The sequence below is a fragment of the Dermochelys coriacea genome, chromosome 15, assembly GCF_009764565.3.
Source record: "Dermochelys coriacea isolate rDerCor1 chromosome 15, rDerCor1.pri.v4, whole genome shotgun sequence".
In the NCBI taxonomy this organism is placed as follows: domain Eukaryota; kingdom Metazoa; phylum Chordata; order Testudines; family Dermochelyidae; genus Dermochelys; species Dermochelys coriacea.
Genome location: NC_050082.1, coordinates 5,490,439 through 5,515,276, shown reverse-complemented (window position 1 = coordinate 5,515,276; position 24,838 = coordinate 5,490,439). Strand labels below are relative to the sequence as shown.

At 47.9% G+C, this 24,838-nt stretch overlaps 1 protein-coding gene across 2 annotated transcripts in view; it reads right to left on the bottom strand.

The window, feature by feature from the left end:
- Positions 1–24,838, bottom strand: part of SCARF2 (scavenger receptor class F member 2) — a 94,494-nt gene that overhangs the window by 5,749 nt on the left and 63,907 nt on the right. For both annotated transcript variants that reach the window (XM_038372683.2, XM_038372684.2), the window contains exon 9: positions 15,062–15,183. In XM_038372683.2, the coding sequence (XP_038228611.1) occupies positions 15,062–15,183 (122 nt within the window). The remainder of the gene's footprint in view (positions 1–15,061; positions 15,184–24,838) is intronic.

Genomic DNA, 24,838 nt, shown 5'->3' with positions numbered 1-24,838 from the left:
CGGCAGAGACACACTGTGCCCCGCCTTGGGAGTGAGCTGGCAGGCTACGCAGTGCCAGCTCCAGAACAGGAGGTTCCTGTGCAGAACAAACCCCCAGGGAACAGCATTTCCTGTAGCTGTTTGGCTCACACATCTGGCTCTGGGTGACTTTCAGATAAATCATAGGCTGACAGTGGCTGGGAGAAAGCTGGCCACTTCCTATGGACTCCTTCCATGCTGCTAGAGGTTCACTCACTAAACACAGACTGAATTCCTGCTTAGAGTACAGCAGCACTGCGGCTTCCCCACTCGCCTGAGACAAGGGGCCAGCAGTGATATATGGTTTTTCCTGCCATAGTTCCCAGGAGGTGCTAGAGGTTTCAGCTGAATATCATCCATGTGGCAAACACGGGGCGACAATACCGCCCGGCAAAGCTTCCAGATTCAGCCTGTAATGGCAGGGTATTCCCCGCCACATACTCAGCCAGAGCGCTTTGCACCATCAGCTCTCAAATGCTAAAGGATCAGCCTAGGTAAGTACATGAATGGGAACAGCTAGGTCCTGGGGATAGGTAGGGGGTGCCCTTGCCTAAGTATGGAACCAGTGCAAGGCTAGGGAGTGCTAAGGTGCTCTCTTTAAAGATCCCACAGCACTTTGGGCAGATTTCAGAACTCCTGGTCCCATTAAAGCATGGGCAAAACTCCCACTGACTTTGATGGGGCTAGGCTTTCACCCTGGCCTCCCTTTTTGTACTCCCAGTTTTTGGGCACAAAAATTGCAGGCATAAGTTTGCAAAATATAGAGAATGAATGGCTGTGACCCCATTCAAACTCCAGTAAGAGCCAGGGTGCTATGCCCAGCGTCCTGGCCAAGTTCCTATTCAGGCAATTCCACCCGGCCTCTGTAAATTTCCCCTATAGTAGCAATTGGGCTGTGGTATTCACCTTCATTTCCTCTCCCAAATGGCTGTGTAGTGTAACATAGCTGCCGAGTCCCGCTCCTGAGGTGGCTGCACTTTAGTGGCAAGTGACGTGATCACTATATATTTCTTACTTTACAGTCCTCACGTGGACGTGGGAGGGGGTGTTGTGAGACTGAATGAATGTTTACAGAGCACTTTAAGATCTTCAGGTGGGACGTGCCAGAGGAGTAAGGACACAAAGCTGAGTTTGGCACATTTCCGCGTGATGAGGAAGGCACAAGGGTTGAGTCTGAAGGTGGGAGGGCAGTGTGTACAGAGAGGTGTGTTCGGGGGGGGGGGGGGAGAGGAGGAAAGTGCATTGGATGTTGAATACTTCCTGTATTTTAATGCCAAGTATTGCTGCTGATTTCCTAGGCAGGGTAGGTTTTGTGGGGCATAGGCAGGGCAGTGAGAGGAAAGATGTGCTGGGATTTCCCTTGCTGCTCATGGTGTTCGGGGCAGGAGGGACCATCCCAACTGAACTCTGACATTGCCTGTGAGGAGGCTGCACAGAGGCCAGGCCAGCCCAGCATCAGGACTGGAAGCGAAGGCAAAGGCAGATCCTTGCCTCAGCTGCTTTTTTGATGCGTGGTTCCATGTGGCTCTGACTTGAGCTTCCTGCTCTTGCACGCAGGAGGCTCCTTTTGAGCAGAGGGCAGCCCAGCGTCTGCCCACTCTTCACATTCTTCGCTGCACATGGAAAAGCCAGCAGTAGTGTGGCCCTGCCCCCCAGGAAATGAAGATGCATCTGTGGCAAAATCTCAGAGAGCCCCATTGGATCAGCCTAGCAGACTGCGTGGCTGTGGGATGACTCCGGGATGCAAAACAACTTTCCCAGTGGCTGGGTGAGCAGAGACTTGCTCACAACTGAAACACCCTCAAAGCTGGAGGATGCTGCCCATGCAGAAGCCAGTCTCCTCCAAGCAGGGCCGGCTCCAGCTTTTTTGCCGCCCCAAGCGGCGAAGGAAAAAAAAACCAAAACCAAGCCTGGTTGAGCTGCCACCAAAGTGCCGCCGAAGAGGAAGGGACTGCAGGGCCCGCCACCGAAGACCCGGACGTGCCGCCCCGATGACGGACGGAGTGCCGCCCCTTTCTATTGCCCACCCCAGGCACCTGCTTCCTTCGCTGGTGCCTGGAGCCAGCCCTGCCTCCAAGCAGAGCCAGGCCCACGGAGGGGAAGGCTGGGACGGACTCCAGAGGGCTAGTGTTGAGCAACAGCTGGCCCACAGAGCTGAGTATTCTTAGCTCCCTGCTGTTTTCAGATCATTCCTTTCCCCCTGCTCAGTCCCAGGAAGTGACAGAATGAAATTCTCCCTTCATCGTTGTTTAAATGTCCGGAGATTTCAAACAGGGAAATGAAGCCCAGCCGGTGAGAGGGAGCGTTTGTGAGCAGCTGCCGGGGACAGAGGAACGCCAAACCAAGCCAGGCTCCAACTAGCCTGAGGTGTGATGCCTATTTTTGAAATAAACACTTGCTGAGTAGTGTGTCTTGGGGCTGGTGCTATTTGGTTATGTAACAAAAGACCCCACCACAGAGCAGATACGCACGGAGGCCCCAGAAACCTTTCTTCTGGCAGCAGCTGCTGGCAGCATGGTCTAGACTAAACTAGGTGAGTTTTCTCAAATCAGCAGCTCCAAGGTTTCTGAGACAGTCCCTGGTGGTACTTATCTTGAAGGTGCAGCACGGGGGGAAAGGCCACTGTGGTTCCCAAGGGTCAGGATCTTATGCAGCTGGGCTCACGGCCTGCACATTTTGCATGCTCCTCCAGAGATTCCAACAGTGAGGAGGTGGAATTTGAACTTGCGCTCTCCAGCTCAGGCCACCTTTCGCTAAGCCAAAGGTGTTTAGATGGTTGGTTCAGCTACACTGTGGTACCCTGTCGAGCTGTGAGGAGACATTTTATACCACAAACCGTGGTTGAGATGAGGAGTTGCAGCTGGGGTTCCCTAGACATTGGAGCTACAGGCCCCTGTGCGGGGGCTGTGAAGCTTTAGGTGAGGCTCCTGTGCTCTGAGGACCTGTGGCTACTTTTGTGAAGCAGCTGTGGCACTTGGCATTCTCCGGGAGTTAAAGAGGGTAGAGACTAACCTGCCAGACTCCCCTCCACACTGTCTCACCTTCCCCTCCACCTCAGACATTCCTCCTATTGCCATAGCTCTTCACCATAGGGGATGAAACGGGCAACCTTGTCCCCCTTCCATGCCTCCCCCCAACCCCCCTACATTCGCCATATCAGAACCCTTGGAAGTCCCATAAACAAACACTTTGTACAGCCAGGATGAAGGTTCAGTAAGTGCAACATACAAGTAGAAGCAAGGTAACGGTAAGCTGTGGGACAGACTCTAATGGCCTCATTTCCACCAGCAGTGACACACCACCTCTTCCCACAGAACTTCACCAGCTAAGGACACCCGCTACACACCACGCATTAGTCCCCTCCACAGCATGGCACGATTCTTAGTGATGACATCACGCTCCCCCCACAAACATGGAGCCCACTGGAACCTGGACTTTGCACATCTCGCAGCACTGAGTATTTGCTGAGGTTGTAGTTAGGGTTGTGTATTATTGAGGAGACCCCAGGATTGAACACAATCACATAACACATTTTTATACATCACTCTCTCTTTGTCTACACTAAGTGCTGAGTGGTGTTTAAAAATACATTTGTACACATCTTGCTAGACAAACCCAGGCTAGACGAACCCAAAGTGCATTTCACTTTGTAAACGGTTCTACTTTGCCTCTCACTTCCTAGTTTCTGTTCAACGTTTTCTGCAGCAAATACTTACCCTTTCTGACCAGCAACTGGCCATCACTGTGCCTTGCTTATCTTAAAATATTTGGAGTTTTTATTTTCCTGGGTTTATAAGGCTTGTTTTGACGATTATCACAATATCCCTGCAATGTATATTACGCTGTCTTACTGACATGGGCTCTCAGCCTTAACTCCTCTAAACAGATTTTTTTTTCTGGGAAGTTCCTTGGGTTATTTTATTGTAAAATTTCATCCATGAAACAAGAAACTCCCAGAGACTGTCCCTAAGATTTATTTTTAATGATGTGATTATCTGAAGTGTCAACCTCAGGTCGTATTTATTGTAACTTCCAGGGCCAGACTCACTAGTGCGCTCTGGCTGCTCACCCCACTCTGGAGTAGCATGATGCAGACATAGCATAAGACCACGTCAGTGGGTGCACACAGTGATGAGTTGCCAAAAATCTTAACAACCAGTTCCCCCCTCACCCCAGGAGGGGATCATTGCCTACCCTTGCCCCCTGGGACTCCTGCCCCATCCACCCCCCTCCCCTGTCCCCTGACTGCCTCCAGAATCAGGCAGGAGGGTCTCGTGGGCACCCCTAAGAGCTAGAGGGACCTGCCGGGGGGTGAGGTGGGGATTCCTGGTGGTGCTTACCTGGGGCAGCTCCCAGGAAGCATCCGGCATGTCCCTCTGGCTCCTAGGGGTGGGGGAACGTAGCTACGGGGGGAGCAGATCACATCAAAAGTGGCACCTTAGGCACCAACTCCCATGGGGAAAACAACCAGTTCTAAAAGGGCTTCTAAATTTAACAACCGGCTACAGCTCACCACTGGGTGCACACTGCTTTGTATCACCTAAAGCAATAAAGAGCAACTGCAGTGTATGCTCCAGTTCCCTCTCTCTCCTGTACATTCCCCTACACACACCCTAAACTCCTCCTCCTTCCTGTACCCCTGCACATATCTCAGATCCTCCTCCCTTCTGTAACCCTTGCATTCCCCTAGACACACACACAGACCCTGTAGAGAGCAGGGGACTTGCATGGAACATTTAAAGATCAATGGGAAGGAAATTGCTTCTTACACGTCCTCCTCAGCTCTGCAAGACAGGAGCCCTGATCCTCCGGACCTACTGAGATTTGCAGGACTGAGACTCCCTTTTTCCAGACAGGAGATCTGCAGCACAAGGACTGCATGCCACAAGGGACTGTGCCAAGCCAGAAGATCCACAGGCATTGCCTACCTTTGGACCTCCATGGGCCGCTGAGTTCCTAGGGCTGCAGGAGAAGGTCTTCTTTTCAGCGGGACTGATGACCATTTAAAAAAAAAAAACCCTGAGGAAATTCTCACACAACAACTTGGCTGTGATTGCTGGCACAGAGCTGTAGGGTGAGCACGTTACCTTCCAAGAACAGGAAAAACACACAAATACTAGAAACCCAAGCAAGGAGAGGTTATGACTGCACTTGTAGCACAAGTCACCAGACAATCCCCCTGGCGCCGAGGGCAGAGTTAGGCTGGGTGCCTCACATTCAGATGTGCGCCTGTCACTGCATTTCCTGGGGTTTGAATAGTGTTTGTGTTTGTTTTAATTCTAAGGCCCCAGCAAGGTCCTGTGCAATCCCAGCACTGACCTGCACCTGAAATGGGAACTCCATGTAAACTGATGCATTCACATAGGACCTTCAAACTACCCTGGACAAGACTCTAGAGAAGGCCAGTAGGGACCCTTCTGACCTGGGTTTAGGAATTCTTTTCCATCTCTAATTTCTATACAGAATATGAAGAGGTCTTTGCTAAATAACACCTATTCAGACTCCCAGCAGGCAGACTGGATGGTCTTGCATAGCTTTTTCATCTGTGATCCTGCACTGACGTGGTAATGTCTGTCATGGGCTGTCATAGGTACACAGGCCCTGCTAGCTCAGGTCACAGCAAGGTTCCACCTCGCCCAATGTCCTATCTTCTAATGTGGCCACACCCAGCTGTCCAGAGGAAGAGGTAAGAACCTTCTGGTAAGAACCAACAATTCTGGAATAGCATGTGCAGAGCGGAAATGCCCTATCAGTGATTGGCGGCTCATGGCCTGAAGCAGGAGGGTTTAGATTTTAGTCTATCCTCTGGAAACACCCAAAAAGAAGGGCAGATACAATGCTGGGGAGAGCAGTTGAGGGGCTTATTCTAGCATACGAAGATAAGCATGTCCCTACTGGATCAGACCAATAGTCCACAGAATCCAGTATCCCATCTTCTAACAGTGGCCCATGCCAGACACTTTGGAGGAATGACCAGAACAGGGCATTTATCGAGTGAAGACCCAGCTTCTGGCAATCAGAGGTTTAGGGACACCCAGAGCATGGGGTTGCCTCCCTGACCATCTTGGTTAATGGCCCTATTCTCCATGAACCTATCTAATTTTTTTTTAACCTTAGTTATAATTTTGGCTTTCACAACATCCCTTTACAAGAAGTTCCACAGGTTGACTGTATGTTCTGTGAAGAAATACTTCCTCATGTTTGTTTTAAACCTGCTGCCTATTAATGTCATTGGGTGACCCCTGGTTCTTGTGTTATGTGAAGGGGTAACTAACACTGCCTTGTTCCCTTTCTCCACACACCAGTCATGGTTTTATAGACCTAAATCATATCCCCCCCTTCGCCATCTCTCTTCTAAGCCAACCAGTCCAAGTCTTTGTAATCTCTCCTCAGATGGAAGCTGTTCCAGCCCCCTCGTCATTTTTTTTTACCTTCTTTGTACTTTTCCAATTCTAATACGTCTTTTTTGAGATGGGGTGACCAGAACTGTATGCAGTATTCAAGATGTGGGCGTACCATTGATTTATATAGTGGCATTATGATATCTTCTGTGTTATTATCACTCCCTTTCCTAATGGCTTCTAACATTCTGTTAGCTTTTTTTATTACTGAGCACATTGAGTGGATGTTTTCAGAGAACTACCCACAGTGACTCCAAAATCTCTTTCTTGAGTGGTAACAGTTAATTTAGACCCCATCACTTTGTATATATAGTTGTGTATAAGTTTCTGCGTGTATTTGCATTTATCAACACTGAATTTCATCTGCCATTTTTTTGCCCAGTCACCCAATTTTGTGAGATCTCTTTGAAACTCTTTATAATCTGCTTTGCACTTAATTATCTTGAGTAATTTTGCATCATCTGCAAATTTTGTCCCTTTTCCAGATCATTTACAAATATGTTGAACAGCATTGGTCCCAGTATAGCTCCTTGAGGGATCCCTTTATTTTCCTCTCTCCTCTGTGAAAACGGACTGTTTATTCCTATCCTTTTCCCCCTATTGCTTATACACTGATCAATGAGAGAACCTTACCTCTTATCCCATGAGAGCTTACTTTGATTAAGAGCCTTTGGTGAGGGACCTTGTCAAAGACTTTCAGAAAGTCTAAGTACACTACATCCACTAGATTGCTGTTGTCTACATGTTTGTTGACAGCCTCAAAGAATTTGAATAGATTGGTGAGGCATGATTTCCTGTACAAAAGCTGTGCTGACTCTTCCCCAACATATTGCGTTCATCTATGTGTCTGATAATTCTGTTCTTTACTATAGTTTCAAGCAATTTGTCTGGTACTTTAGTTAGTACTCATTGGCTTGTGTCATAAACATAAAGGGAAGGGTAACCACCTTTCTGTGTACAGTGCTATAAAATCCCTCCTGGCCAGAGGCAACCTCCTGTTACCTGTAAAGGGTTAAGAAGCGCAGCTAACCTGGCTGGCATCTGACCCAAAAGACCAATAAGGGGACAAGATACTTTCAAATCTTGTTGGGGGAAAGGCTTTTGTTTGTGCTCTTTGTTTACGTGGTTCTTCTCTCTTGGGACTGAGAAATCCATCTTCTCCAACCCATCCTAATCCAAGTCTCCAATATTGCAACCAGTAGAGGTAAACCAGGCAAGGCAGATTAGTTTATCTTTTGTTTTATGTGAATTTTCCCTGTGTTAAGAGGGAGGTTTATTCCTGTTTTCTGTAACTTTAAGGTTTTGCCCAGAGAGGGATCCTCTGTGTTTTGAATCTGAATACCCTGTAAAGTATTTTCCAACATGATTTTACAGAGATGATTTTTACCTTTCTTTTTTTTTTAATAAAATCCTTCTTTTAAGAACCTGACTGATTTTTTCATTGTTCCAAGATCCAGGGGTTTGGGTCTTTGGTGATTTTGTAACCAATTGGTTAGGATACTATTCTCAAGCCTCCCCAGGAAAGGGGGTGTGTGGGGTTTGGGGGAATATTTTGGGGGGAAGACGTCTCCAAGTGGTCTCTTTCCCCGTTCTTTGTTTAAAACGCTTGGCGGTGGCAGCATAGGTTCAAGGACAAGCAAAGCTTGTACCTTGGGGAAGTTTTTAACCTAAGCTAGTAAGAATAAGCTTAGGGGGTCTTTCATGCATGTCCCCCCATCTGTACCTCAGAGTTCAGAGTGGGGAAGGAACCCTGACAGCTTGTACTTGCTAGGATCACTTCTGAAGCCTATTTTAAAGATTGGTATTACATTAGCTATCCTCCAGGCTGATTTTAAGTGATAGGTTACATGCCACAGTTAGTGGTTCTGCAATTTCATATTTGAGTTTCTTTAGAATTCTTGAGTGAATACCACCTGGTCTTGGTGACTTGCTACTGTTTAATTTATCAATTTGTTCCAAAACCTCCTCTAATGACACCTCAATCTGGGACAGTTCCTCAGACTGGTCATCTAAAGGAATGACTCAGATGTTGGAATCTCCCTCACCTCCTCTGCAGTGAGGGTGGATTCAAAGAATTAATTTAGCTTCTCCACAATGGCCTTGTCTTCAGTGCCCCATTAGCACCTCAATCATCTGGTGGCCCCACTGGTTGCTTGGCAAACCTCCTGCTTCTGATGCTATTAGTTTTTGAGTCTTTTGCTAGTTGCTCTTCACATTCTTTTTTGGCCTGTCTAATTATACATTTATACTTGACTTGCCAGAGTTTATGCTTCTTTCTATTTTCCTCAGTGGGATTTGACTTCCAATTTTTAAGATGTCTTTTTGTCTCTAACTGCCTATTTTACTCTGTTTAGCCATGGTGGCATTTTTTTGGTCCTCTTACTGTTTTTTTTATTTGGGGGTATATATTTAGTTTGAGCCTTTATTATGGTATTTTTAAAAAGTTTCCGTGCAACTTGCAGGCATTTCACTCGTGTGACTGTTCCTTTTAATTTCTGTTTAACTAGCCTCCTCATTTTGGTGTACTTCCCCTTTTTGAAGTTAAATCCTACTCTCATGGGTTTATTTGGTATTTCCGCCCCCCCCCCCAAGGATGTTAAATGCAATTACATTATGATTGCTATTACTAAGTGGTTCAGATATATTCACCTCTTGGACCAGATCCTGTGTTTCATTTAGGACTAAATCAAGAATTGCCTCTCTCCTTGTGGGTTCCAGGACTAGCTGTTTCAATAAACAGTCATGAATGGTGTCTAGAAATTTTATCTGTGCATCTTGTCCTGAGGTGACATGTACCCAGTCAATAAGGAGATAGTTGAAATCCCCCATTATTATTGTTTTTTCTAGTTTTGTAGCCTCTCTAATGTCCCTGAACATTTCACAGTCACCATCAGCATCCTGGTCAGGTGGTCAGTAGTATATTCCTACTGCTATACTTTTATTATTCAAGCATGGAATTTCTGTCCACAGCAATTCTAAGCTACTGTTTGATTCATTTAAGATTTTTACTATATTTGACTCTGTGCTTTCTTTCACACACAGTGCCATTCACGCACCAGCAGGATCTACTCTGTCATTCCTGTATATTTTGTACGCTGGTATTACCATGTCTCATTGATTATAATCATTCCACCAAGTTTCTGTGATACCTATATATCAATATCCTCATTTATACCAGGCACTCAAGTTCACCCTTGTTAGTATTTAGACTTCTTGCATTTGCATACAAGCTCTTACAAAATTGGTTAATATTTAGTTGTTTGCCTTCTTGTGATATAATTCAATGGGACTCTTTTTGTTTGACTTGTTTCTTTTCAGTCCCTACCAGTACTTTATCAACTTCCATCCTCTCCTCCTTACTAGGATATAGAGAATCTGTTAATAGATCCTCCCCTAAGGGATGTCTCTCTCTGAACAGTGTGTTCCTCCACACTCTCGGCTTTCACCCAGCCCTTCGTTTAAAACCTTTATGACCTTTTTAATTTGACATGCCAGCAATCTGATTCCACTTGGTTTCAGAGGGGCCCATCCTCCTTTCCCCAAAGGTCCCCAGTTCCTAACGCCCTCCTCCCTACACCACCATGTCATCCACGCATTGAGACCCTGCAGTTCTGCCGAACTAACTTGCCCTGCACATGGAACCAAAAGAATTTCAGAGAATGCTACCATGGGGGTCCTGGACTTTAATCTCTTACCTAGCAATCTACATTTGTCCTCCAGGACCTCTCTCCTACCTTTCCTTATGTCATTGGTACATATATGTACTACAACCATCGGCTCCTCCCCAGTACCTCACATACGTCTGTCTAGATGTCTTGAGAGATCTGCACCCGGTAGGCAATTCAGCAGGCGGTTCTCCTGGTCAACAGAATCCCATCTATCTATATTTCTAATGATCAAATCCCGCATTACTATTACTGTCTCTTCCTAATAATTGGGGTACCCCCCCCCCAGAGAGGTAGTCTCAGTGCTAGAGGATACCATGACATCATCTGGAAGGAGGATCCCAACTATTCTCTTTCCCTGAGACTTTTGTCCTGCTCTGCAGCACAGAGGCTGTCAGACTGGGGGTGCTGTGTCCTGGAAAGTCTCCTCTATGTACCTCTCTGTCTCCCTTAGCAGCTCCAGATTAGCCACTCTGGTCTCCAGAGTCCGTACTGTGTCTCTGAGGGCCAGGTGCTGCTTACACTGAATACACACCTATGCCACCGACCCACAAGGCAGGCAATCCTACATGCTGCATTCAGTGCAATAACCTGCATAGCCCCCACTCTGCTGTTGGACTTCTGTCTGCATTCTCTTTTCTCCTGCAGGGTTTTTGGTTGGTTGTTTGTTACTTCTCTGTGGGTGTTTCTTTATTGGCCTAAGTTTAGAGAATGTTTGTTAGGCAAATCTGGCTCCTACATTCCCTCTCTAAACGCCCCTGCAAAACTCCACTGTTTGCTGCTCCTATTTGCTAGCTCCTCTGCTCGCTTAGGAGCTGGCTTTTTAAATCCTTGTTCTCCCTGAATGAGCCCCACCCTTTTGTCGGGATCTTAAAGGGGATCAAAGGAAGCAGGCTAGAGCTTTGTCAGGAAGCTCTCAGCCGAGCCTAGCAGGGCACTAGGCTCAGCACACAGCCCCCCAGACAGACCACACTATAAACCTCAATCAAGCAGGCCCGTGGCAAGCAAACTCGCAGACAACAAACTCACTCCAAGGGTCCCGTCGTCTTGCCTCCTTCACCTGGAGAACTAACTCATAAACCTCCTGTTCGCTGCTCCTGTTCACTAGCTCCTGCCCTACTACAATCACTATATTTTCTCTGGCTGGCCCCTGTGGACTCATTCACTCCCATGCAGAGTAGATGTAAAATGCTACTGCACCACAATGGGAGTGCCTTGCACTCCTGTGCATAGGTGCAAATGGCTACAGACAGCTCGGATCGGACCCTTGGCCTTTCCCTGACTGACACAGGCTCTGCCCTTCTCCACTCATGTGGATGAAGAACAGCACCAAGCTGGATCTGGCAAGAGGCACAACTGGACCCTGCAGGCCTATGAACCGGCATTGCTTGGGCTGTGTTCAAAATCCCAGTGGGGGTTGGGAGCCAGGGCTGGTTTAGCGCCCAGCCTCTCCCGGAGCTCCCAAACCTCAGACTAAATTTGTGCTTCTGCCCAGTTCCTCGAGGGGCTGAAGCCAGATTCCCAAATGGGAGAGCGGGTTTGCCTGTCCTCCCAACAGGCTGCACTTCTACTCCTGGCACTTCCCCTTCATCCTGCTGAGGAGCTTTGGGGGGGATCGGCCTCCAGCCTACTCCGAAGCCAGGATAAGAAGAAGATCACATGGCAAGGTCTGCAAGCCAAGGCAAACAGAGCAGCCTGTGACCAAAGCATTTCATTCCAATGAACTAACAGCCCCCTGGCAACACAAACAGTCTCTACGGCTGCCTGCCTTCCCCTCGCCTTAGCGGGAGGGCGTGTGAGAGAGCTGATCATGGCTCCTTGGCCTTTTGCTCTGCAGGCCCTGAGGAGCCAGCCATGCTCTAGGGCACAGGAAGCTTCCTGTAACAGCGCATTGCAGCTCAGATAATTAAAGACCACTAGCCGCTGAGATCCATCCAAAGAGATAGTGGGGACTCTGCCCTTGACAGGTCGGGAGGAGCCATTCTAGTCAGCCTGGGGCAATACCTGCAGAATAGGCGAGTGACGCTCAGCCATAAGAAGCAGCCTTTCATACAGCCAGGGCCCAAGGGGAGTTCTCCCTCTGTCTCCCTGTTTACACAAACATCTGATTTGCAGCCTGCTCCAGGAAGCGCACACAGCTCCATTCATCCTTCCCCAGCGGAGCCGCCTCTCTTCCAGAAAGGCCTGCTCTACTCGCTCCCATAAATACAGCATTTGTTATTGTTTCAGGGGTAACGGTCCTGCTTTGGTTCCCTTGGCTCTCAGCCACAGCCCCAGAGCTCGAGCTACACCGTGAGAACGCAATGTCTCAGGGGAACAGCAATAGGCACAACCGCCCACATTGGAGGGGAGCAGCTCTTATTGAGAGCTGGCACCTGAGTGCCCTGGGCTTTGGGGGAACTGAGGATGGGATGGGAATGGGGCAGCTCAGATCTTCTGAAGTGCAGGGCCAGGGGAGGAAGTTATACCCCAATCACAGCACAGGGGCAATCCCTCAGTTATTACAAACCAACCCAAATGCATTGCAGGTAAGACTGCCATGGCATCATCTCCCAGCCAGCCTATTCCCGGCTGCACTCTAGCTCCTTTGTACAGCAGGAGGATGACAAGAAATATGCCCCTTTAAAGGAGGTTCCAGGGTGGAACAGGGATACAAGAAGCAATGCAAAGGTCCAGAACGGCGTTCCCACCACAGGGATGTTTGTTGCACCCAGATGCTATCCTAGCAGCCAAACTGCGGGCAGCTCCATGGGACACTTAGTGCAAATTATTCAGTGAGCTCTTTGGCAGACTTCCAAATAATTTGCATGTGACCATAAACTTCCAGGCAGTGACAGGGACATGGCCTTGAGTTGTACAGATTGTGGCAGCTGTGGTTGGAGCAGGTGAGTGGGTTCTGGAGAGGATCGCAGGGGGATAGATGGGTTAGTGCTGGGGCATCTGGGAGAGGCTGGGGTAGGTGAGTGCATGGGTTTGCAGATGGGGGAATCTTGGAGGTATCTGGTGGGCAGTTGGGTGGGTGCTGGGGTTCCTGCAATGTATGATGGCAGTTCCTGGGGGCACTGGAGTAACTGGAGGTTCTGAGTGCCTTTAGCAATGATACCAGCTATCACAATTTTATTGCAAATCTCATAATAGTCGGTGTTTTTCTAAAAGCCCTAGCTCCTGGAGTCAGGTGATTACAGGAGAATCTCACCTTGCATTAACAAAGATTAATGCCACATGTTCTCCTCAGCCATGACAGCTTTCACATTACACCTTGCTACTGGAACATGGGTACAAGGAGCAGTGCAAAGCTCACTGAATAATTTGCACTGTCACATGAAACTGCCCAAAACTTGGCAGCTAGGATAGTGACTGGGCACATACACTTTGCATCACTCATTATACGCATGTTCCATCAGCAAGGTGTAACGTGAGGGCTGTCAGGGCTGTGGAGAAAAACGTGACCCTTCAAGGCTCAAACACCAGAAGGCAAATAAACATTTATTTAAAAAAATTCTGTGGTTTTTAAGCCCATTTCATGATTCTTGCACACTGGATGATGGCTGTGCAGATCCTTGCCATCGCTCCTGCTCCAGATTTTGGTTGGGTAAGCCCTGCATGGACACCCAGAGCAGAGCTTCTTCCACCCCCACCCTCTGTGTGGCTGAGCAGGATCTTCATCTTCAACATGAACAAGGTGTTTCTCTAACCGTCCAGTCTGTATTTGAAGAATTTGAATTCTAAACTGACCTCACTATTGTCAAAGAACAGCACATTCCAATGTACAATTTGCACTTCTTTGTGTCTCCCACCACATCACACATGACACACAATGGAAACAGCAGGAGATTCATAAATGAACCACCACACTGTGACAGCAGGAAGATTTTAACCCACCAGCATAAACATGAGCCAGGACAGAGAACAGCTAAGGCATCAGCGAGCAACATCCAAGAAGAAACTAAAGATTTGTTGAAAATTCCCCACATTGCTATACATAGCCCTGCAACCCAATGCAAAGCTCACTGCGCCACATGGCCCTGCAATCCCACTGCTCACTGCTACACTCGTCCCTGCAATCCCACAGCAAAACTCACTGCTCTACACCGTCCTGCAACCCCACTGCAATATTCACTGCTCCACACAGCCCTGCAACCTCACTGCAAAACTCACTGCTACACATGGCCCTGCACTACCCACTGCAAAGCCCACTGCCACACATGGTCCTGAAATCCAACTGCAAAACTCACTGCTCTCATTGCTACACACAGCTCTGCAATCCCACTCCTCACAGTCCTGTACACACAGCTCTCCAGCCCCACTGCAAAACTCACTGCCCTCATTGCCACACGTGGCCCTGAAATCCCACTGCTACACACAGCCCTGCAACCCCACTACAAAACTCACTGCTCTCATTGCTACACACAGCCCGGCACTTTTTTCTACAAACTGAAACAGAGGTGCAGAAACTTTGCATGGAGTACAGAAGGGGAATACTCTGTAACACACACAACCATACACAGCACAACACAACCGTACAACATTGCACATGCATACCTTACATCCAGCACCACATTCAACCCAATCAGTTTATCCATTGCAACACAACAAACATACATTACACCTCCTTCAATATATACATACCATGCATTCAGACATCACAATAGCAACTACAGCATAATCTAGTTTTAGAAGGGCACACATTCCACACTTGGGCCCCATGGCAGCTGGCATCAGGGGATAAATAGGTCCTTGCAGCAGGACAGTGAAGTTTCCTGTGCAGCACAGGGTGAGTGTACGATGAGCAGCAGGCAATAGAGTTGAGATTGATACTTGGTTGTTGATTGCCGAGGGCCCCTTGGCTGTTGATTTTCTTGTTCCTAGCCTTGTGGGATAGTGTGTTGTCTAGGTTAGAGCCTTCTGCTCCTTCCACAGCTGGGTTAGGGGCTGGAAAATACACACCAGAGCAGTTAATGAGCCCTACCACCTTACCGACAACTTTAGGCAGTTTCTGGCGATGCAGAGGAATTCGGGGGAGTTTCATGCTAATTCGACTGAACCGGCCACACAAGCGCCCTGGAGATTTCTTGCTTGCTGCTGGGTCCTGGTTCTCACTGCAAGAAAATACCGTGCATCAGTCAGAGAGCTGGCAGAGCATGAGTGGGGGCCACTGCGCCAAGCCTGCAGGGATACTTACAGGGAGCACAACAGATATATGCTGGAGCCTCATTACAAGCGTGTTGCTGGAGACGTTTTAGACAGGCCAAGCCTGGGCATAGAGCCAATGCTGGGAGCCCCAAAGCTAACTGCATGGTGAAGGTGGGTTAATTTGTCCAGAGAAGACCCTAGGTCTCCAGAGAGCTGAGCAGAATGGGAACGCGGGCACAGCACCATCTCAGCCTGGTGCAGGGTCCCCTGGGGGAGCAGTCTGCCAGCAAGGTGCCAAACTAGGCATGGGCTTACGATCTTGGCCATGAGCAGCCTGGGGCTGGACAGTGAGACGTGTGTCGGCATCTGCACTTGCCGCAGCTCAGTCCTGCCCTTGGGCATTAAATCTATTCCCGAGTGCGATTCTGACCTGCCGGGTATCTGAGGCTCAGTAATTTACTGGCCTCTACAATGCTTGTTAATGGTGCGTGGACCTGTATCCTCAGAGACCAGCTTGCTGGGGGTTATAGGAAATCTCTTCCCACTTGTTTCTCTCTGCTACCACGTCCCCTCTCATTATCCACCATTCCTGACCTCACAGGAGGCCTCCAGCCTCTATGCTCCAATCCAGGCTGGACTCACAAATCCCATTCAAAGGGACAATGGCAGGTAATTGAATTTCTTATAACTGCACTGACTCTGCCTCAGCTGCACCATCCTGGACAGCTGCTTCTCGAAAGCACCCCTGTATTCACACCGTATACGCTATTGTAATAATCTTTGTAAAAAAATATGTCTTGTGAAGTATCATTTAAAAACCAATGACCCACTGATCGTCAATATTGTTGTGTAATGTGTGTACAAAATACATATTAAGCACTATAAACATAAACTGAAATTATAACTATAATGCATTTATCAGACAAGTCTGGGGTGGGGGTAAACCAGTTTCTCAAAGATGAAGGACAAGTTGACATCTCTAGACAGGTGTCATCAAAGTTGACTGGCAATCACCGGTTAAGTGGCCATTCTTTGGCAACGAATCAGGGCAAGAACAGATCCATCAGCATTTTAGCAAACAACAACAATATGGAACCTCTTTCACCACTAGACTCCATGTCTCTGTCCTCACAACTGGAATGAACATTATCTAGGAGTAACCCTTAGGAAAATCCATTTCAAGGGGTGACTGGACTATAAAAGTGAGGAGCAAAAACAACACGTTCTCTCTCTCTCTTTCACCTAAGAAGACAAAGGAAGAGATCCCGACCTGAGAACACAGCTGGTGCAAGACATAAGCAAATGAAGCAATTGCTAGGGCCCCAAGCAGCTCAAGTCCCCCCCCCCCATTTTCTTTTTACTTATTAATTATTATTAGGGGGGAATATTCCTGCTTAGGGTCCCCAATGGACTAGCACCACCTATGCTTGAGAATTTGGCCAGCCATGTTGCTGGGATCCTGGGTAAGGATTTTACCTTGAACCAAATCTAGCTTGTTAAACTTTTAGCTACTAGGAAGCATTTTTATCTTTATTTCTCTTGTAACCATTTCTGACTTTTAATACCTTATACCTGTACCTATTTAAAACCAACTTGTTTTATTTTTAATGGAAATAATCCAGTGTTGTGTTTAAACTGAACTGTTTTGTCACTCCAGTTAGAGTAGCAAGCCATTGAATCTTGACCCCTTACAAGGGCAACAGACCTTTAATATCTGAACTGTCCAGGAAAGGGTTGGACAGTGCAGAGCACATGTTTTGGGGAAAATTCAGCCTTGGAGTGTGTTGGGGTCAACCTGCTAGTAGTAACCCAGGCTGGTGGAAGTCAGAGTGACTGGAGTGTGGCTGACAGGCTGCTGGGGCCAGATTTGTTGGCCCAGGGCTCCAGCTATGTTCAGACATTCAGGGTGTGACCTGCATGTTGTTAGCCTGTTTGTGAGCTGCAAAGCATTGTGAGGCACCCAAAGTTGCAGGGCAGGTGGTGACACAGCCCCTTACTGGTCTGGACTGCACCCCATAATGAGACATTTGGCCAAGCCATGGCTCATGCTATAAGCTCCCAGGGGGAAAAGACTGTATTTGTTTTACTTGTGTGTACAGTGCCCATCCTCAAGGGGCCCCAGTCCTTTCTAGGCACTATAGCAGTAATAAATCACCATCATCCTACAGTCTGATTTTGTGTATCCCTTTTATCCTCTATGTCACAGTTCTGGGGTTAGCTGCACTCTGCCCCCATCTATGGTCTACTCATGGGCCCCACTTTATGTCTCAGGCCTCCACCTGTCATCTCTCTATGGGTAAGGACCTTCACATTGGGGTTTTAAGCTGCAGTCCCCATGCAATTCACAGTGACTATCCAAGCAGATGTGTCCTCTCCCTGGGACTATAACAGGGTTACCAATGAGCAACCTGCTTTCACAGACACTTTTATTTAGGACAAAACCATTGCAGAGGATCCCTGTCATAGCACAATACACAGTCTATATGAATGCCAGCTTCCCAGGTGTCACCAATCTTCCACATGGAGACCCTGGCAAGTTCCAGGCCTTTCAACCCTTCCACCAGGGTTGCAATCACCTGTCAATTTGAGGAACCAAATGAGGGCCTCTTCTTTGTCTGCTGGATCTGATCCAGTCTACGCAATTCCTCCTGGGGTGGGACTTCTCTGGAGTTGTTCATCTGTCCGGGCATTTGCACTAATAACCCCTTCCCACACTGATTTTAGTTCCTCCATGAAGCTCTGTAACCTGTCCCCATGGAGGTAGAATACAATTCCTAGTTCCCAAAGACACAGAGAACTCTTAGAGATATACATATTTATGAATAAGCCTGGTGCACATCTCAATATACCAGTCCATGCTTCCAAGATCTCAAATCTGTCACACTAAAGAAAATGTTCTAAAATATGGATTTTAGAGGGAAAAGGGTATTCTGGGCAGGTGGGTGAGCAGGCAAGGGTTCCCCTAAAGCAGGGGTCGGCAACCTATGGCACGCGTGCCAAAGACAGCACGCGAGCCGATTTTTAATGGCACGCTGCTGCCTGCCGGGTCCCAGCCGCAGCCCCACTCAGCCCCCTGGTGAACCCAGGCCGGGACCCCGGAAGGCAGCAGCGTACCATTAAAAATCCTGCCCGCCCTTCTCCGGCCACCCCCCACGCCGTGGGGGCAGGGTGAAGAAGCTTGGTCCTGCCAGCTGCTGCTGCAGGGCAGGCAAGTTCCCCCTCCCCTGCCTCTTCCCCCAGCATGCTGGGTTCCTGCCCCTCCTCCTCTCCCTCCCTGCCTCGGATCAGCTGATGGCCCTTGCAAAGGAGGGGGAGAAGCAAGGGAGGGGGAGAAGCGGTGCCACAGCTCGCTCGCTGCTCCGGGGAGGAGGCGGAGAAGAGGTGGGGATGGGGCCTTGGGGAAGGGGGGTGGAATCAGGGCATATCCCCTCCAGCCCCCTTCCATGAGCCGCTCAGGCAGGGGGCTGGGAGCACCCCAATGACCCCAGCCCACACCCCCAGCCCTCTGCCTTGATCTCTGCACCCCCCACACACCCTCCCAGCCCTCTGCCCTGACCCCTGCACCTCCCCCACACTCCCAGCCCTCTGCCCTGACCCCTGCACCCCCCACACCCACCCAGCCCTGACTCCAGCACCCCCACCCCATGCCCTGACTCCTGCACCCTCCTCACATGCCCCCAGCTCTCTGTCCTGACCCCTGCACCCCTCACACACCCTCCCAGCCCTCTGCCCTGACTCCTGCACCCCCCTCATACACACCCTGCCCTGATTCCAGCACCCCCCACACATACCCAGCCCCCCCACATCCCGACTCCTGCACCCTCCTCACATGCCCCCAGCCCCCTGCCCTGACTCCTGCACCCCCCACATATACTCAGCCCCCCCACCTCATGCCCTGACTTTTGCACCCCCCACATTCCCACCCCCACCCTGAGCACCAAATGGGAGCTCCTGCACCCCCCCCCACATTCCCACCTGCACCCCTTGCACCAAATGGGAGCTGCCCAGGTAAGCACTCCACACCCAACCTCCTGTGCCAACCCTGAGCCCCCTCCCTCATTCTAGCTCCTGGTCAGACCCTGCATCCCAAGCCCCAGCCTGCTCCTTCACCCCCAGCCCTGTGCTCAGTGCACTCCCACCTCAGCTCAGTGCAGAGAGAGAGGAAGAGAATGGGCTAGAACCAGGGAGAAGGTATGTACCTACTCTATGTGGGCAGGGCCAGGATCCCAACCGGCAGCTGGGACCCTGGCTGGCAGGGGCCAGCGGACGGAATCCCAGACCGGCAGTGGGCTGAGTGGCAGCGGCTGAGCCACTCAGCCCACTGCTGGTCTGGGGTCCTGGCCGCTGGCCCCGCTCAGCCCGCTGTTGGCCTAGGTGAACGGAACCCCAGGCTGGCAGCAGGCCGGCGGCATAAGATCAGCATTTTAATTTAATTTTAAATGAAACTTCTTAAACATTTTGAAAACCTTGTTTACTTTACAAACGACAATAGTTTAGTTATATAATATATAGACTTATAGAGAGAGACCTTCTAAGAAACGTTAAAATGTATTACTGGCATGCGAAACCTTAAATTAAAGTGAATAAATGAAGACTCAGCACACCACTTCTGAAAGGTTGCTGACCCCTGCCCTAAGGTGTTTGCAATCCAAACACAACAATATGGGACTCCTGCAGGAGACCCACAAAGTAAAGCCAACCAGTCTAGTTTTGGTGTCCAAGCTGAGTGAACAGCAAATCTAACAAATACAACAGTAAAAACACTGCAGATAATGAACTTGCTTCCAAACTGAGGGAAACTGAGCTTCCGAATGAACTTGCTTCCAAACTGAGTTTGTGTTGCAAACTCACAGTTTTACCATGAATCTTGTGTCGGATGCTGTATGATTGAAAATGACCATGTAAATCATTGTTGCTATCCCTGTTGTACAATTGCACTAAATTATGATACAAGTATATCATGTAAGGTGTCAATGGAAAAGTTACACTCTGTCAAGTATGATTATCCTGGTTAAATCCAGGTATCATAACTATATCTGAAGTTATGAGTATTGGCTATGTATTTGTATCTCAAATGTGTTTACTCTTGGGGTGACACCCACAAGGTAATTTACATCCAGTCTTGCCAGCCCTTTGTGACTGGACTATTTAAGCTTGATGGGCCATTAAGAAGAATCAACTCTCTGATGAACTGGGTTTTAGCCAACGAAAGCTTATGCCCAAATAAATTTGTTAGTCTCTAAGGTTCCACAAGGACTCCTCGTTTTTGCTGATACAGACTACCACGGCTATCAGTCTGAAACCTCTCAACTCTCTAGATAGCTCTTCCTGAAGATGCCTCAGACAGACAAGAGCCAGTGGTCACTCCTGTGATTCATCAAAACATGTAAGGGCGTGGGATGTGGGCATGTGACCTCGGACTCCATCTTTGTCAGTAACTTTCCATATGCAGGGGCTGTGGGCTTCGTTTGGGACAGTAAATTTCCATGAACATAGTAGAGGATAAAAAGGACACCCGAGACATCTCCATTTTTCCTCATTCCTGCTCCAATTCTCTGGATTGTGGATTTATAACTAAATAGAGTATTTTGACTATGGACTGAAGCCCTTCCAATCTTTCTGAAGTCACCAGAGAGACTTTTGCAATAGCTTGCATGTTTATCTTCAATTTCTTTTGTAACCAGTTCTGACATTTATGGTTTTATTATTTATAATCCATCTTTCTCCAGTAAATAAACTCGTTTCAGTGCTTTATCTAAACCAGTGTGTTCTGGATGAAGTGTCTGTGGAATCTCTACTCAGGTTAACAAAGGTTGAGGCATAATAAAAGTCATGCTGACTCCTCCTCTACATAGCATAATTCTGTTCTTTACTATAGTTTCAATCAATTTGCCTGGTACTGAAGTTAGGTTTACTGGCCTATAACTGCCAGGATTGTCTCTGGAGTCTTTTTTAAAAACTGGTGTTACATTATCTATCTTCCAGTCATCTGGTACAGAAGCTGATTTAAGCAATAGGGTACATACCACAGTTGTTAGTTTTGCAATTTCATATCTCAATTCCTGGGTGAATACTATCTGGTCCTGGTGACTTATTCATTTATTGATTTGTTCCAAAACCTCCTCCATTGACCCCTCAATCTGGGACAGTTCCTCAGATTTGCCACCTAAAAAGAATGGCTCAGGTGTGAAAAATCTCCCACACCATGTGTTATGGGGAGGTCAGACTAGGTGATCACAATGGTCCCTGACTCTGTAGTTTATGAATCAGTGCCGGGCAGGGCCAGCATGATGTACAAAGCATGTTAGGAACCATAAGGTACTTGGCAATTCCAGGAGAACAGCTTGCTGCAGCCATCACCATCACTGACCACAAGTGTTCAAAAATTACGAGTCGGGCCCCCCAAATAATGAGATTTTTAAAAATAATAAACGGTGGCTCTGTTTCTTTGTTTCTGGTTTCCGAGTCTTTAGGAATCATGTTTTCAATCTTACTGTGAAGCAGGTGCTAGCTCACACCAAGACTCCTAGGCTTCAATTGAACAATGACAAATACACAGCTGGAACCACTCAGGCTCACCTGTGTATTAGAGTTATACACATGTGCTTGGTGTTTAGGCTTTATGTGTATTTATCTCACTTACAACATCTATAGCCTTTGTTATAACATGACATTACATGTTCTCATTGTCATCCTCTGTAATTGTGTAAGTCATCAAACAGGAAAGAAGCATTAATCAATGTACAATGCTGGTTTCCTACACAAGGTGTTAGGTCCTGCCCATCAAGAAGGCCCAGAAAGCAAATGAGCCATTGTGAAACATCAAAGAACAAAGACTTTGTTAACTGCATTCCTCCTCTCCATTACCCATGAAGAGGAAACGAGAGCACAAACTCGCCCCATCAGCTTCAGCTCTCGGGGGTGGGGGTGGGGGAATCCCTGACAAGAAGAAACTGTCTCTATGACTTTGGAAGAACAAGATTTCTAAGCATAAGCAAGGGATCCCCAGCTGCTTAGTCTGGGTTAGCCCTAAAAGACATATAAAGCTTGCATATTACATCAGCTCCTATCAACTTTTGGAAGCTAAGACTGGAACTCACCTGTGGGTGTGGGTGTATGTTTATCTGCTTTAACGTTGCACATCACTCATTTCTTTTTCTCAGCTGATAACTCTTTAGATAATTTATTATAGGATTGGCTACAATCGTTGTCTTTTGGTGTGAGATCTAAAGTGCAATTGACCTGGGGTAATCAACCAGTCCTTTGGGACTGGGAGTAACCATCAACCTCAGCCTGGACCAGTCCACACAAGAGATCCACTTTCTGGGCACTGCGGTGCTAATAAGCGATGGTCACATAAACACCACCCTATACCGGAAACCTACTGACCGCTATACTTACCTAAATGCCTCCAACTTTCATCCAGACCACACGATCTGTTGTCTACAGCCAAGCTCTATGATACAACCGCATTTGCTCCAACACCACAGACAGAGTCAAACACCTACAAGATCTCTATCAAGCATTCTTACAACTACAATCCACTTCCACCTGCTGAAGTGAAGAAACAGACTGACAGAGCCAGAAGAGTACCCAGAAGTCACCTACTACAGGACAGGCCCAACAAAGAAAATAACAGAACGCCACTAGCCATTACCTTCAGCCCCCAACTAAAACCTCTCCATCGCATCATCAAGGATCTACAACCTATCCTGAAGGACGACCCATAACTCTCACAGATCTTGGGAGATAGGCCAGTCCTTGCTTACAGACAGCCCCCCAACCTGAAGCAAATACTCACCAGCAGCCACACACCACATAACAAAAACACTACCCAGGAAGAAAAGGAGTACTTGTGACACCTTAGAGATCCTTGCAACAAAGCCCCTTGCCAACTCTGTCCACATATCTATTCAGGGGACACCATCATAGGGCCTAATCACATCAGCCACACTATCAGAGACTCGTTCACCTGCGCATCTACCAATGTGATATATGCCATCATGTGCCAGCAATGCCCCTCTGCCATGTACATTGGCCAAACCGGACAGTCTCTACGTAAAAGAATAAATGGACACAAATCAGATGTCAAGAATTATAACATTCAAAAACCAGCCGAGAACACTTCAATCTCTTTGGTCACTCGATTACAGACCTAAAAGTGGCAATTCTTCAACAAAAAAACTCCAAAAACAGACTTTAACAAGAGACTGCTGAATTGGAATTAATTTGCAAACTGGATACAATTAACTTAGGCTTGAATAAAGACTGGGAGTGGATGTGTCATTACACAAAGTAAAACTATTTCCCCTTGTTTATTTCCCCTCCTACTGTTCTTGTAAAGTGCTGGAAATGGCCACCTTGATTATCACTACAAAAGATTCCCCCCCCCGCCGCTCTCCTGCTGGTAATAGCTCACCTTTCCTGAGCACTCTTGTTACAGTCTGTATGGTAACATCCATTATTTCATGTTCTCTGAGTATATAAAATCTCCCCACTATATGCATCCGATGAAGTGAGCTGTAGCTCATGAAAGCTTATGCTCTAATAAATTTGTTAGTCTCTAAGGTGCCACAAGTCCTCCTTTTCTTTTTATGGATACAGACTAACACGGTTGTTACTCTGAAACCTGAATATTGTTGTGATTTTTGGTATAAGGGACCAGCTATCACAAAGGCAAGCTTACCTGGGTAGCCAGATCAGAGTACCCAATGGGACTGTCTGTGACTCCATGTTAAGGCTGTTATAATGCTCGAGGAGTTCACAGTTCATATTAGGTTGGTGAAATCTAAGTACAGAACTCACAGCCAATTTGGGGTCTGTGCTCTGCTTCTTAACAGGTTGGTACTCACTCTCCAGCCACTCCAGAAAGCTTGACACTTACCTCTGCAGCCATGAGGGCTGTTATGTTCTATATAGGTTTTGTACCATGTCCATCACCATAGCATCTGAGTATCTTCCAGTAATACATTAAGCAACGTAACTAATAGATCTGTTCCATAGTTTGTTTTCTCATCCTTTCCACAGAGGGAGAAGCAGTTCCAGTGGAGTGTCTTGCTTTGGTAGGTTGTCTCCTTTTATTAATTGTTATTATTATAAGTATACTGTTGCTCTGTGTAGTTGCTAAAGAAGGCAAAGCCAAAGAAATGCACTTTGCACATGGAGCAGAAAGTGGTGAGGTTTGTGATGGTCCTGAGTGTAATGGGTGAGTGCCCCCTGGCCAAGTGCATGTGCATGTGCTCTCTCTCTGTTTGTGGTGGGTCTTCGGTGACTCAGCCGGAGGTAAAAGCAAAGCAACAAGTCCAACAGGGGCCTCTCTCAGTGCCCTCTGTAACATCTCTCTCAAGCTGTTCCTCTGCAGGCAATGTCTTTGCCCTCTCAGGCCTTTCTGGCTGCAGCTCTCCAACTGGGCCACTACAGTTCAGTTCCCCTTCTGGGGTATCTCAACGTCCAGACCACTTTCCCAGTGGCTGGGGGATGCAGGGCAAGGACCTGAGCCCACACTCTGCTCTGGGACCCAGCCCAGGGACCCTATAGATAGCAGCCATGTCCCTTTAAATAAACTACATTGCTGCTACAATTCCCTGGGCCACTTGCCCATTGCTCCAGCACATTTCTTCA